This window comes from Etheostoma cragini, chromosome 8 (genome assembly GCF_013103735.1).
Source record: "Etheostoma cragini isolate CJK2018 chromosome 8, CSU_Ecrag_1.0, whole genome shotgun sequence".
NCBI lineage: Eukaryota > Metazoa > Chordata > Actinopteri > Perciformes > Percidae > Etheostoma > Etheostoma cragini.
The window spans coordinates 27619919-27633330 of NC_048414.1; the positions used below are offsets into that span (position 1 = coordinate 27619919).

Consider the following 13412-nt stretch of genomic DNA (forward strand, 5'->3'; position numbering starts at 1 on the left):
CACACACACACACACACACACACACACACACACACACACACACACACACACACACACACACATACATACACACACATACATACATACATACATACACTTGGAGCTGCAGCGGGCTGAATAAAGAACTGTGCCCGGAGAAGGAACGCTCCACCGGGCTGCCTCGTTGGAGAAACTTCCCAACAACACGAAGCCGAGAGCAGCCAGCGAACGCTGCTTTTCTTACCTTGTTGCCCCGGGGTCAGACCTCAGATCTTTTGTCTTCTAACTCCGCTCGGATATGTCCCGGGACTCTCTGACGCATCTCGGTCCTTTCTCTACATGTTCGGCGCCCACAGCGGCGGTCCCGTCCCGTCCGGATCCGTGTTCGTGGTCAGGCTGCTGGGCGCTGGTTGGGGACTCACTGCTCTGGGTCCATGCTGAGAACAAGACTGTCGCCGTCAAGCTCGACAACGATACACCGCTCACATCCGGTGATGTTTTTTCAAAATAAAACCAGTTTGAGTGGCTAACCTGTTGCGCACATAGACGGTTAATATTTATCAATATAAATGTCCAGTCTACGGCATGTGAAAAGGACCAAAATAAAAAAGCCCTCTTAAAAACGTGAAACTGCCATTTAGTTTTTGATACTTTACGTTTTAAGAGACAGGTTTATGACTGAAGGAAATGCACTTTGTGACTCCGGACTGGGCAGATTATTGCTGAGGTGTTTTAAATAAAATGTTTTGTTATAGTAATTAATATGAATACATAACTTAAGTTAGATAACCCTTGTGTTGTCTCCCCTTTGTAGTTTCTGGGTCAAAATTTTAATATTTTGATGTTTATTTCTACACTTTTTGATGTTTTTTTGTAGATTTTTTTCCATTGTTTTTGTCACTTTTATTATGTTTTAGTAGATTTTTTTAACAATTTTTTGGTCGATTTTTCTGATGTTTTTTTTACTCACATTTTCCAAATAGATTTTGTCACATTTGGCGATTTTTCCACTTTTTTTGGTCCCTTTTTTCAAAAAAAAAAAAAAAATTGATCATTTCTTTTCTTTTCCTGCATTTTTGAAGCTTTTTCCAGCATTTGTCCCTTTTTCCAACGTTCTTTGCTGCTAGTTCTAACAGGAGGGTTACGTTTCAGGTTGTTAACGTATTGCATCCCCTCACTTTATCTCCGTATGTTGGTTACATTAGGTAGGTTAAATATCTTTTTACAACAAATCTAGTTTATCAAAAGGTTTTACCACAAAGGTTCCCCAGACCACATGGTGCCACTGGAGCCAGCACATGCGCACTGGAGACGTTCTGTGAGTCCCCTGTGGAACTGTGTTGGGACTTCTTTAACTGTCTATGGCTGGGACTGTGACCAAATCTGTTTCTGCCATGCTGAACCACATGGTAGTGGGTGTTGGAAGGGACACATTGTTCTGTTGTCTCCAGCTGGACTCCTATGGGACAGGGTGTCCTCTGCTGGTACGAGAGGAAAGTACACCTTGAAGCAGAGAAGCTCTCATTGGAACACTTAACCCTTGTGTTGTCTTCCTTCCTTTTGACTATGCCACTTTTGTTTTTTCCGGGTAAGTGCTTTTGTCACTTCTTGAAGTTCTCCTTGTTTTCTCCCCACATTTTAAAGCTTTTTCCATTACTTTGTTCACTTTTTTTCAACATTCTTCTATCGGTTCTTTTTTAGATGCTATATAATATGATTAATCATTTGTTTTACCTTTGAAGAGCGTGATATGGAACCATCAACTTTATTTATTTTTTGACAATTTGTACTGTGTGAGTACACAGGTAAAGTTGTCAAAATTTAACAAATTACTGGTCTCCTCTTATGCGCCATACAATATTTACAGGTAACATGGCAAATCATACAATTGCATTGCTGATCTGGAATATCCTAAATATTGGGCTAGGGAAGTTTTCTGTCTTTGATGCAGACTTAAGGTTCCACCGAGACTTGAACTCGGATCACTGGATTCAAAGTCCAGAGTGCTGACCATTACACCATGGAACCTGGAGTAAGTGTGTGTGTACTATGTGAAACCACAGGTAAAGTTGTCAGTATGGAAAGTCTCCTAGACACAGGTAGCTCAATTCCATCATGTTCTCATTGCATACATTCAGCACTCCCATTGAGAAAGATGTTTACAGGTAGCATGGCATGTGAAGCAGAAAATGTATCCTAGCTGCAGCACATCTTGCTATGCTACAGGTAAATAAAAGATTCAGTTCTTGGATTTTGTATTAGACTGGACTTGTTGACGGTGCATTTGTCATTGCATACAACAACAAAGATGTTTTCTTTAGTCTGTATGATACAATGTGTAGGCCGGACACCTCTGTAGCCCCCCTCGATTTGGATATCATGTTGCAATTTCGACAAAATTGCAATTAATTGTGCAACCGTATTCTAAACTCCCAAGTATTGTGACAGGGAAGTCTTCTGTCTTTGATGCAGAAAAAGGTTCCACCGAGACTTGAACTCGGATCACTGGATTCAAAGTCCAGAGTGCTGACCATTACACCATGGAACCTGGAAAAAACTGGGGTACTGTGTGACAAGTGGTCAATATTTAACAAATTCTCGGCCTAAGTCTCCTCTTAAGTGCCGTCCAGTATTTACAGGTAGCATGGCAAATCACACAATCCACAATTCCATTGTATTGTGCTGACCATTAGACCATGGAACCTGGAGGGGTCAGGGGAACTGGGTGAGAACACAGGTAAAGTCAATATTTGACGTCTCCTAGAAACAGTGAGCTAAAATAAATCTCAATTGCAAAGTCACACAATGTTTCAACCTTATGTAAAATTTAAACTAATATGCTTAGTTTACCATTTATTAGAATCACACTTTTTGTGTATTCTGTTAAGAACTAATGATTTAAGTAGGTTAAATCACATCTTTTAGAGGATTTGCTTGACATAACCTTCATGTTGTCACCAAAAGCCAAATTGCTGCATTTAAAATGCAATTACACAATTTACACTTTAAAGCTCCTTTACCATTTGATTGCTGACTTAGATGAATAAGTAAGGTTCCACCGAGACTTGAACTCGGATCACTGGATTCAAAGTCCAGAGTGCTGACCATTACACCATGGAACCTGTAGGAAGCTAGTGCACTGGGTGAGAACACAGCTAAAAGTTGTCAATGTTTAATAAATTATTGGCCTAGGTTTCTCTTATGTGCCAGGCAGTATTTACTGGTAGCATGGCAAATGAAAGAGAATATAAATCATTGGTGGAGCACATCTGGCTATGCTACAGGTAAACGTGGGATTGCATCCATGTTCCATCTCATGAACGTGTTAGTAGTCAGGTGTCTCTGCAGAATAAAGCTCAAGAGATCCATTACATTGGAATGCTTACTCAAGTTCAGACTTAGATGAAGAACTAAGGTTCCACTGAGACTTGAACTCAGATCACTGGATTCAATTCCAGAGTGCTGACCAGTACACCATGGAACCTGAACTACAGACAAATATGTTTACAAGCTGAAAGTGTATCCTAGCTGCAGCACCTCTTGCTATGCTCCAGGTAAATATAGGATTCAGATCTGGTTAACAAAATCCCAAATATCCAATGTAGAAACCTTTTGAAAATGGGTCCAATTTGACCCCGAAGACAACAGAAGGGTTAAAGGCTGCATCCATTGTGATGATGAACAGCTTGTGATTGGTGCTCTCACTCATTTTAGACAGACTGAAAGCAGCTGAAGTGACTTTGCTTAGCTATGTCAGCCCTACATACCTGCTTAATGCTGCTGGCTTTGATTTGGCTAATAGAAAACCCCCCGCAAAAGGTAGCCCGCAGTCAAATAGATGCAAAAGGGTGGGTGGATTTTTCTAATTCAATCACACAAAGAAACTGTGTTTCAATTTATGACATGGAAGATCCCAAGTATTGTGCCAGGGAAGTCTTCCGTCTTTGATACAAAATTGAGGTTCCACCGAGACTTGAACTCAGATCACTGGAGTCAAAGTCCAGAGTGCTGACCATTACACCATGGAACCTTCAAAATAGCTGGTGTACTGTGTGAAAACACAGGTAAAGTTGTCAATATTTGACAAATTCTTGGCCTAAGTCTCCTTTGACATGCCGTCCAGTATTTACAGGTAGCATGGCAAATCACACAATCCACAATTCCATTGTATTGTGCTGACCATCACACCATTGAACCTGGTTAAATTTAAACTAATATAGTTAGTTTACAATTTAGAAAAAACACACTTTTTGTGTATTCTGTTAAGAACTATTGATTCAAGTGGCCGGGCAAATCTCATCTTTTAGAGGATTTGCTTGACACAGCCTTTATATTGTCAACAAATAAACCTGCAACCCCATTCTAAACTCCTAAGTATTGGGCCAGGGAAGTCTTTCATCTCTGATGCAGAAGTGAGGCTCCACCGAGACTCAAACTCGGATCACTGGATTCAAAGTCCAGAGTGCTGACCATTACACCATGGAACCTTGACACGTTGAACACCCTGGTTGAAAACACAGGTAAAGTTGTCTATATGTGAAGTCTCCCAGATACAGGGAGGTTGGTCGCTTTTGGTTGGTATGGATTCAGCACTCCCATTGAGAAAGATGTTTACAGGTAGCATGGCATGTGAAGCAGAAAATGTATCCTAGCTGCAGCACATCTTGCTATGCTACAGGTAAATAAAGGATTCAGTTCTCTGATTTTGTATTAGACTGGACTTGTTGGCAGTGTATGTGTCATTGCATACAACAACAAAGATATTTTCTTTGGTCTGTAGGACACAATGTGTAGGCCGGGACGCCTCTGCAGCCCCACAATACTTTATTCAGAATGGTTTGACATATATTTTGCCTTTAACTAAAATGCAGCCCCACCAGCAATATTGCCCCGCCCACAATTTGGATATCAGATTGCAATTAATTGTGCAACCCTATTCTAAACTCCCAAGTATTGTGCCAGGGAAGTCTTCTGTCTTTGATGCAGAAGTAAGGTTCCACCAAGACTCGAACTTGGACCACTGGATTCAAAGTCCAGAGTGTTGACCACTACACCATGGAAGCTGGAATACGTGGGTTTGTACTGGGTGAGAATGCTGGTAAAGTTGTCAATATTTAACAAATTATTGGCAAAAGTGTCCTCTTATGTGCCGTGCAGTATTTACAGGTGGCATGGCAAACATTTCCTTTGTTGATCTGGATTATACTAGGTACTGTACCAGGGAAGTCTTCTGTCTTTGACGCAGAAAAAAGGTTCCACCGAGACTTGAACTCGGATCACTGGATTCAAAGTCCAGAGTGCTGACCATTACACCATGGAACCTGAAGAAGTTCTTGGATTTGGTTGTAAACACTGGTAAAGTTGTCAATATTTAACAAAGTATTTGCTTAAGTCTCCTCTTATGTGCCAGGCAGTATTTAAAGGTAGCATGACAAATGAAGGAGAAAGTTCTCTGATTTTATATTAGACTGGACTTGTTGACAGTCCATGTGTCATTGCATACATGTTCCATCTCATGAACATGTTGGTAGTCAGGTGTGTCTGCAGTATAAAGCCTCAAAAGCTCCTCTACAACTGGAATGCTGACTCTAGTTCAGCCCTTAGACTTACATGAATTTCTAAAGTTCCACCAAGACTTGAACTTGGGTCACTAGCTTCTAAGTCCAGAGTGCTGACCTTTACACCATGGAACCTGGAGAGAGCAGATGAACTGGGTGACAACAAAGGTAAAGTTGTCAATATTTGAAGTCTCCTTGAAGCTAAAACAAATCTCAGTTGTCTCCTCTTACGTGCCATGCAGTATTCACAGGTAGCATAGCAAAGTACACAATCCAGATTTCCAATCTGGAATATCCTAGGTAATGTGCCAGGAAAGTCTTCTGTCTTTGATGCAGAACTAAGGTTCCACCAAGACTTAAACGCGGATCACTGGATTCAAAGTCCAGAGTGCTGACCATTACACCATGGAAACTGGAGTAAGCTGGCGTACTGGGTGAAAACACAGGTAAAGATGTGGATATTTAACAAATTAGTGGCCTAAATCTCCTCTTATGTGCCATGCAGCATTTACAGGTAGCATGACAAATCACAGTATTCCATAGCTGATCTGGATTATACTAGGTATGGTGCCACGGAAGTCTTCTGTCTTTGATGCAGAATGTAGGTTCCACCAAGACTTGAACTTGGATCACTGGATTCAAAGTCCAGAGTGCTGACCATTACACCATGGAACCTGGAGCAGTCAGGTGAACTGGTTGGAAACACAAGTAAAGTTGTCAGAATGTGAAGTCTCCCTGAGGCAGGTAGCTCAATTCTATCATTTTTTTTTCATGCCAAGTTCTCGCTTATGGTTGGTACAAATGGTTGGGCCAGGCAGTATTCAGGTTAATTCAGCATCCACATTTCCAATCTGGAATATCCTAGGTACTGTGTGTGTGTGTGTGTGTGTGTGTGTGTGTGTGTGTGTGTGTGTGTGTATATATATATATACACACACACACACACACACACACACACGTACATATTTACACAGTATATACACATGTACAGTATACATATTCTGTATATATACACATACATGTATACAGTGTATATATACACATTTTCAGTATAAATATATTGTGTATATATACACACATACAGTATAAATATTCTGTATATATACACATATATTTATATACAGTACATACATAGATATACACACAAATATAAATACACACACACAAAAAAATAAAACATCTATTTTATCAACTGATAAACTAAAGAATTTTAAGTTTATTAGTCACTTTTTTTCTTTGATTTTTAGTTTAACTTAATGCAAGATGTTGCTGACACTGTTTCCCGTCAGACACCACCTACCAAGAGTCTGGGTCTGACCGAGGTTTCTGCCTAAAAGGGGTTTTTCCTCGCCACTGTCGCACTGTTGCTTGCTCTGGAGGAGACTACTAGAACTGTTGGGTCCTTGTAAATTCTGGAGTGTGGTCTAGCTGTATAGTGTCTTGAGATAACTCTTGTTATGAATTGATATTATAAATAAAATTGAATTGAATTCATGTTAATGTCTAAACATGGAAAAGTCTTTATAGACATTTATACCACAACATAGAAACATGTATACATATTCCAGTATTATGTGCACGTACAGGTGGCACATTAAAGCATATCCATGGGTAAATCTTTAAATGTGTACATGTGGGCTCACATTCTGTAACGGACACATTTGCTACTTTCTGATCAGAGAGATGTGCTGAATATAGAATATAATTTAAGCAATGAGGCCAAATATCTGACAAATCAAAAACAGCATGTGTAGTGTTCGACAGGGTGCAGAAACTGGCATCAACTACTGGGACAACAATTAACCAGGACATATTTTATTCTCACAAACTCTGATGACCTACACCGTAATAAAAACAAGAAAACAAACGACCTAAGTGAAAGCACAAATTCCAGGGATGAAGTCGTGTTGGTTCATAACAACATGTATCGGACGACGCCCCCCCCTCGAAGCTCCCGAAGCCGCTGGCAGTGCCGCAGCATGTTCAGAATCCCTTGAAATCGTTTGTCCACCTTCATCTGAGTAAATTCACGAATGTCATCCTCCACCACAAAATAGTGACCTGAAAGACATTCCAACACAACAGTGAGACCAGTGAGCCACGTCGATACACTCAGGAGTTTTTCTTTTTTCAACATCACTTTATATTATTGTATGTTCCAGATATGAAAAGGTTTTATTCAGCTATGGTGTGCAGACCCTCCGAGTCCTACTGATTCGTGGTTTTAAAAGGCTGTGTTTTTGTTTTGTTTTCTTTATTAACAGCAAGTTTCTCTATATACTGTCAAAATTAGTGTTTTATCCATTTGTTTGTGATATATGTGTTGTCAAAGTGAACATCAGTATAACAGCTTGGGTTTTCTCAAGTTGCAGTATATTGAGTTTTATTAGACGTATTTTTTCTCCTTTTTGCTTTGCCACCTACACCCTGAAACACCCTGCAGTGCCCTGCTAGGACATTAACTCCTACGACTACCATTTGTAGCCACTGTTCCATTATCTCTATTGTGTATTTTTGCTTCGCCCATTTGTTTTATTTATCTCCACATTGTGCTGAAAACTACTTAAAGTATAAACGTAAAATGCCATTAAGGACAAAAGCTTAGGCTGCACGACCTCCCCCTCCCCCCAAAAAACGTTTTTCTAAAGGCCATAATGAGTATTATGTTCTATTAAATTGTTAATGTTGGCAAAATGAAAAATGTGGGATTCTTAGGATGCACCAGCCGGAATGAAAACAAGCCAAACTGAAATAGGAGTAATTAATACATTTTCAAAATGTCATGAGTACAGATTATAGCGAAAAAATTTAAAGGAGTAGAAGTAAATAGTCTGCGGTAAAATAATTACTCCAGCAAAGTGTACATATCCAAAATTTCTAATTAAGTAAGGTAACAAAGTATTTTTACGCTGTAACTTGATACCTCTGCAGAGTTGGCAGGACGCCGCGCCTGATTTACTACTTCACTCTGTGGTTTTAACAAGAAGGACAGGATCTAACTTGTGTGGTCGCTACATCAGGTTAGACCCTCTCTGGTCACATCAGTAACAGCTGGTTACCAGGGTACTTCTTCAGTAACATCCCTATCTGGGATCAGGGTGGCTGTCCCTGGCAGTGTACCTTTTGTCTCTTTTGTCTCCTGGTCCTTGAAGCGCTGGTGCAGCTTGCGTGTGTGATTGTTGAGAGTTTTCAGCGGCTGACGGAAGATCTTGTACTTGGCTGCTGTCGCTGTGTTAATGCTCTGCACCGCGGCATTAAGTTGTTCATACGATGCACGTCCTTTCATGTACCTGAGAGGGACACAACGCTCAGCTTTAGACAACACCAGGCTTAAAAAACATAAGACAGACAGACATGCAACATCAGGCATGCAATGTCAACATGTAGAGCTGGGGAACATAGTCAAAATACATCATAAAAAAGAAAACGAAAAGACTAAACTAACATTAAAAGAATCAAACCACAGCAATACCAGGACATACACACCAAGATACACTACCAAGATTCAACGTCCCCCAGTGTATCATCTCCCACAAACGTTATGAACAATATCAACATCATGATGACATCCTGCTGGATATTAGTGAGGGGCAGAACTTACTGAGGGATGCTCTGAAACTCTGGCATAGTGATGAGCTCCAGCTCTCTGATGACGCTCCTGTTGGTCTTCTTGACATTTTCCGGCTGGGCTGGCGGAACATCTACACCTTCTCTCTGGTTCTTCACAGGCTGACTTCCACTGAGCCATGAGAGGAACATTAAACACCAGACATCAGTCAAGTCAGCAGAGCTAAAGCTTTGGCTGTCTTTAAAGATTAGTTTTTGGGGAGCTGTTATGTCCTTTATGTGAGAGGACATCTGAAGACAGAAGGGGGGAGGAGAGGGGGAATGACTCAATGTGCTAAGGACTGAGCCTTCGTACGTAGGGGTGCTACCCCAACCCACTGATCCCCCAGGGCGCACCAGCTGAAGGTTTTCTATTAGTACGGTATTGTATGTTTGGATCGCTTCACAGTGTGAAAGAAGACATGGCTTGGCAGAGGTCTGCGTTCTCCTTTGTTGTGTTAACTTGTACTATTATATTTGTAATTTGATTACAGTTCTTTATTACATTAACTGAATTAACTAAATACGAGCATGCAGTTTGTGTGTATTGACTGAAATTGTATTGATCCCCAGTGGGGAAATTACAATTTACACTCTGTTAGAAATAACTACACACAGGCCACGTGCTGGGAGGTTTGGGGGACTTGGGAGTGCCCAGGAGGTGAACTGGCATCTCTCCAGCTACCAATCCACACTTTGGTTTGGATGGATCCCTACGGACTGAGCTACTGTCACCCAAGATGTGCCGTTGCATCCGCAGAGATTTGAAGGTAAACGCCGATCTCAGTGAGCTGTTGCCCAGGTAACCCTTACAGACTGTTAGGACATACTTGGGCAGCTTTGTATTATGTTCAGAGTACAAAACAGCCAGTGTTGTACAGTAAAGCAAAGAAAGCATCATATAGGAGAACTCACTTTGCTGGCTCTTTCTTCCGGGGCATGTGTGCAGGTACGTTGTCCTTAATGTGCTGGACGTCCTCCAAATCCTTCTGGAGAGACTTCTCAAGTTCCTGAAACACAACCATAACGGGATGGTCATGAAGTACAAACCCCATTTCCAATGAAGTTTGGACATTGCATGAAAATAAAAAAAAAAAACTGAATACAATGATTTGCGAATCCTTTTCAACCTATATTCATTTGGATTAACTCTAAAGACAAGATATGCAATGTTAAAACTGATAAACTTTATAGTGTTTTTTTGTTGTTGCAAATATTCCCACATGTTGAATGTGATGCCTGCAACATGTTCCTACAAAGCTGGGACAGGGGCAACAAAAGAGAGAAAGTGATAAGTTGAGGAATGCTAAAAAAAAACACCTGTTTGTCACATTGCACAGGTGAGCAGGTTAATTGATCGTGATTGGGTATAAAAGGAGCATCCCCTCCGAAATGCTCGGTCGTTCACAAGCAAGGATGGGACGAGGTTCACCCCTGTACCCAGCTGCATGACTGCAGGCCTCCACTCTACCTTCAGATGCTTCAGCTGCTCTCTCTGTTGACCAACACACTTCTCAAAGTCCTCCAGAAGTCCCTCCAGTACAAAGAGTTCTTGTCCAAGCTTCTTCATCTTATTTTGAGGCAATTCTAAATGTGCAGAAAGAAAAGAAACACAATGACATGTTTTATTACACACTACTTAACCTCTGCATGTAATCAATGGAATGATGGTGTGATTAAATCGCTGTGTCCTACCAACAGCAGACAGATCCAGCATGCGATGTAAGGAGGAGATCCTGTCCTGGATGTGAAGGCTGACATCTTCCAGCTCATTCATTGTTCTGAGGAAGGGACACGCTCAGATCACTACAGGCAGAGGCTAGACTATATTAAGGGCCGCCAGAAATTCGGGATTTTAGTAGTATGTCCAGCTAGCTAGCTCTGTCCAATCTGAGTCTTCTCTCGCACAACTAAAACAACTTTTAAACGTACACAAGTTCCACCAAAACAAGTTCTTTCCCGAGGCTATTTTGCAGCAGCACCGTTGGTCCGTCCGGCACATAGCGCCGCCCAAGACGATTGTGATTGGTTTAAAGAAATGACAATAATCCACATCCTGTTTTTCTCCCATCCAGGAATACTGTGTGGACTAGCCAGACCTTCTTGTGCAGCACTGTGGAGTATGGTCTGGATATGCGAGACTTGTACAGAGAGCAGGTCACTTTGCATGGAACACATGACAACTTCAACATTAGTTAATATAACGTTACTAAAGCACAACTTTTACTGTGATGCTACAGACAGACACACACAGACAGACAGGGCCAAAGGTACATATGATATGTGTAAAATAAAGCGTGGGTGTCACGTAGAGCACAAGCATGAGTTTAAATAACAGACAGATAGCTTTAACGTTAATAACAGACAGCATTAGCTTTATTAATAGACAGTCGGCAAGCAGCATTAGCTTTATAGACAGACAGCTTTAATAACAGACAGCATTGGCTTTAGCTTTAATAAAATACAGCCTTAGCTTTAATAACTGACAGATAGCATTAGCTTTAATAACTGACAGATATCAGTAGCTTTAATAACTGACAGACACATTGAGCATTGGCTTACATAGCACACAGACAGCATTAGCTTTAATAGCACACATTGAGCATTGGCTTTAATAGCACACAGACAGCATTAGCTTTAATAGCACACATTGAGCATTGGCTTTAATAGCACACAGACAGCATTAGCTTTAATAACAGACAGATAGCATTAGCTTTAATAGCACACAGACATCATTGGCTTTAATAACAGACAGATAGCATTAGCTTTAATAGCACACAGACAGCATTAGCTTTAATAACAGACAGATAGCATTAGCTTTAATAGCACACAGACACCATTGGCTTTAAAAGCAGACATAAAGCATTAGCTAGCGCTAACAACAGACGGAGAGAATTAGCTTTACACCAGGCTGCGAGGAACGCAGCGTGTGACCGATAACCTTTCAACACATGTATTAAATAAAATACTCACACCCAGCTGAGTTCCTCTCTTCCTCTCTGCTTAATACTTCTTCTTCCCGGTTCAATTTTAAATTACTGGAGACGTCACGGCGGCCAGCGCCATAGGCCAGGGCAGTCCCTTCTTCTCTCCTTCTCCTTCTGTTTATTTTCATTTCTTCTTCTCCTTGGTTGGCAAAATGTTGTAAGGTTCATTACCTCCCCCGCTGGCTGGGAAGTGCTACAAGCAGGACAAGTAATTGATCAGTTGAGGATTTGTTGCCAACTAAGTACAATTTTTAAGGAATTTATCTTGGTGGATACATTAATGCATTAAAACTATTTATAAAATAAGTAAAAATAATGTATGCATGTATGTATGTATGCATTTATGTATGTATGTATGTATGTATGTACATTATGTATGCATGCATGTGTGTATTTATGTGTATGTTTCCCATGCATCAGGGATTATGCCCACTGTACACCTCCAGCGATGATAGGCTGTCAGTGGAGAGTTCACCGGGTTACGGAGGTCCTGTCTCTCTTTTCCTTCTGCTGACATCCACCTTGCATCCTTTTCTTTTTCACCTTTAACACCTTTACAGTACACAGGCCACACACCCATGCATTGCTTTCATTGCAAACATTGCTGGTTTCCACACCATGTCCTGTGTTATTTAATACATTACAATTGGTGGGAGTACATCCCTTGTGTGTGTCTCTGTTACATTCCCTGAGCCATTATGGGACAGAAGGCTAAACCAAATCTGCCTGCAAGCCTTCACAGCTCCCTTGCCGAAATAACAAAGCGAAAATCTTGTTTCTGACATTAGCAAATGTGTTACATCGATGTTAACCCTGTCATCATGCATACACCCCATTACTTTACCCTGCACTGCAGCTCTGCTTACCAGACCTACAAATGTCAAAAAGCACCGCAGGGGGCCTCTAATGTTACACATGTGCTTTTCCTGCTTTGAAAAGCCTGTTTTTTGTTTTTTTTAAATGTCTGCTGTGAAAAAGGCTACTGCTGAATGAATGAATGAAATGTACATGAAAAGGTGTGCGCACAGTGGCTTGAGAAAGTTTGCCCCCCCCCAGGCTAAAGTTTATTAAAAAGAGGAATAAAAAACATCTTTTGGAAATTGATTTTAGTGCCTTGATTCAAAAGAATTGAGAAAAGGACACCAATCATGCTTGGTATTCTGAGCCATGAAATAACTGGCCTATAAAAAAAAAATCTGCCTTTCTCTATGGGAATTTAACATAGGGGGTGTATACTTATGCCCCCTGTATTTTAACATAGGGGGTGTATACTTATGCCCCT

At 40.9% G+C, this 13412-nt stretch overlaps 2 protein-coding genes and 8 non-coding genes across 10 annotated transcripts in view; all 10 read right to left on the bottom strand.

Moving 5' to 3' along the window:
* akap13 (A-kinase anchoring protein 13) overlaps window positions 1-444 on the bottom strand; it is a 71982-nt gene extending 71538 nt beyond the window's left edge. The window contains exon 1 of the mRNA XM_034880207.1: window positions 224-444. The gene's annotated coding sequence lies outside the window, so the exon portion shown is untranslated. The remainder of the gene's footprint in view (window positions 1-223) is intronic.
* A 1491-nt stretch (window positions 445-1935) lies between these two features.
* trnaq-uug lies at window positions 1936-2007 on the bottom strand. The gene has a single exon. It is a non-coding gene; the product is annotated as a tRNA-Gln (tRNA).
* Window positions 2008-2455: 448 nt separating this feature from the next.
* Window positions 2456-2527, bottom strand: trnaq-uug. Its single transcript has one exon. It is a non-coding gene; the product is annotated as a tRNA-Gln (tRNA).
* Window positions 2528-3029: 502 nt separating this feature from the next.
* trnaq-uug lies at window positions 3030-3101 on the bottom strand. The gene has a single exon. It is a non-coding gene; the product is annotated as a tRNA-Gln (tRNA).
* Window positions 3102-3937: 836 nt separating this feature from the next.
* On the bottom strand, window positions 3938-4009 carry trnaq-uug. Its single transcript has one exon. It is a non-coding gene; the product is annotated as a tRNA-Gln (tRNA).
* A 385-nt stretch (window positions 4010-4394) lies between these two features.
* On the bottom strand, window positions 4395-4466 carry trnaq-uug. Its single transcript has one exon. It is a non-coding gene; the product is annotated as a tRNA-Gln (tRNA).
* Window positions 4467-4970: 504 nt separating this feature from the next.
* Window positions 4971-5042, bottom strand: trnaq-uug. The gene has a single exon. It is a non-coding gene; the product is annotated as a tRNA-Gln (tRNA).
* A 187-nt stretch (window positions 5043-5229) lies between these two features.
* trnaq-uug lies at window positions 5230-5301 on the bottom strand. The gene has a single exon. It is a non-coding gene; the product is annotated as a tRNA-Gln (tRNA).
* Window positions 5302-6140: 839 nt separating this feature from the next.
* trnaq-uug lies at window positions 6141-6212 on the bottom strand. Its single transcript has one exon. It is a non-coding gene; the product is annotated as a tRNA-Gln (tRNA).
* Window positions 6213-7036: 824 nt separating this feature from the next.
* The window catches only part of ska1 (spindle and kinetochore associated complex subunit 1), a 17817-nt gene continuing 11441 nt past the window's right edge, over window positions 7037-13412 (bottom strand). Inside the window, exons 2-8 of the mRNA XM_034880214.1 lie at window positions 12117-12132; window positions 10839-10924; window positions 10615-10730; window positions 10059-10153; window positions 9139-9276; window positions 8658-8827; window positions 7037-7598 (exon numbers count right to left, since the gene is read on the bottom strand). Coding sequence (XP_034736105.1) covers window positions 7450-7598; window positions 8658-8827; window positions 9139-9276; window positions 10059-10153; window positions 10615-10730; window positions 10839-10920 — 750 coding nt within the window. The 5' untranslated portion in view covers window positions 10921-10924; window positions 12117-12132 and the 3' untranslated portion in view covers window positions 7037-7449. The remainder of the gene's footprint in view (window positions 7599-8657; window positions 8828-9138; window positions 9277-10058; window positions 10154-10614; window positions 10731-10838; window positions 10925-12116; window positions 12133-13412) is intronic.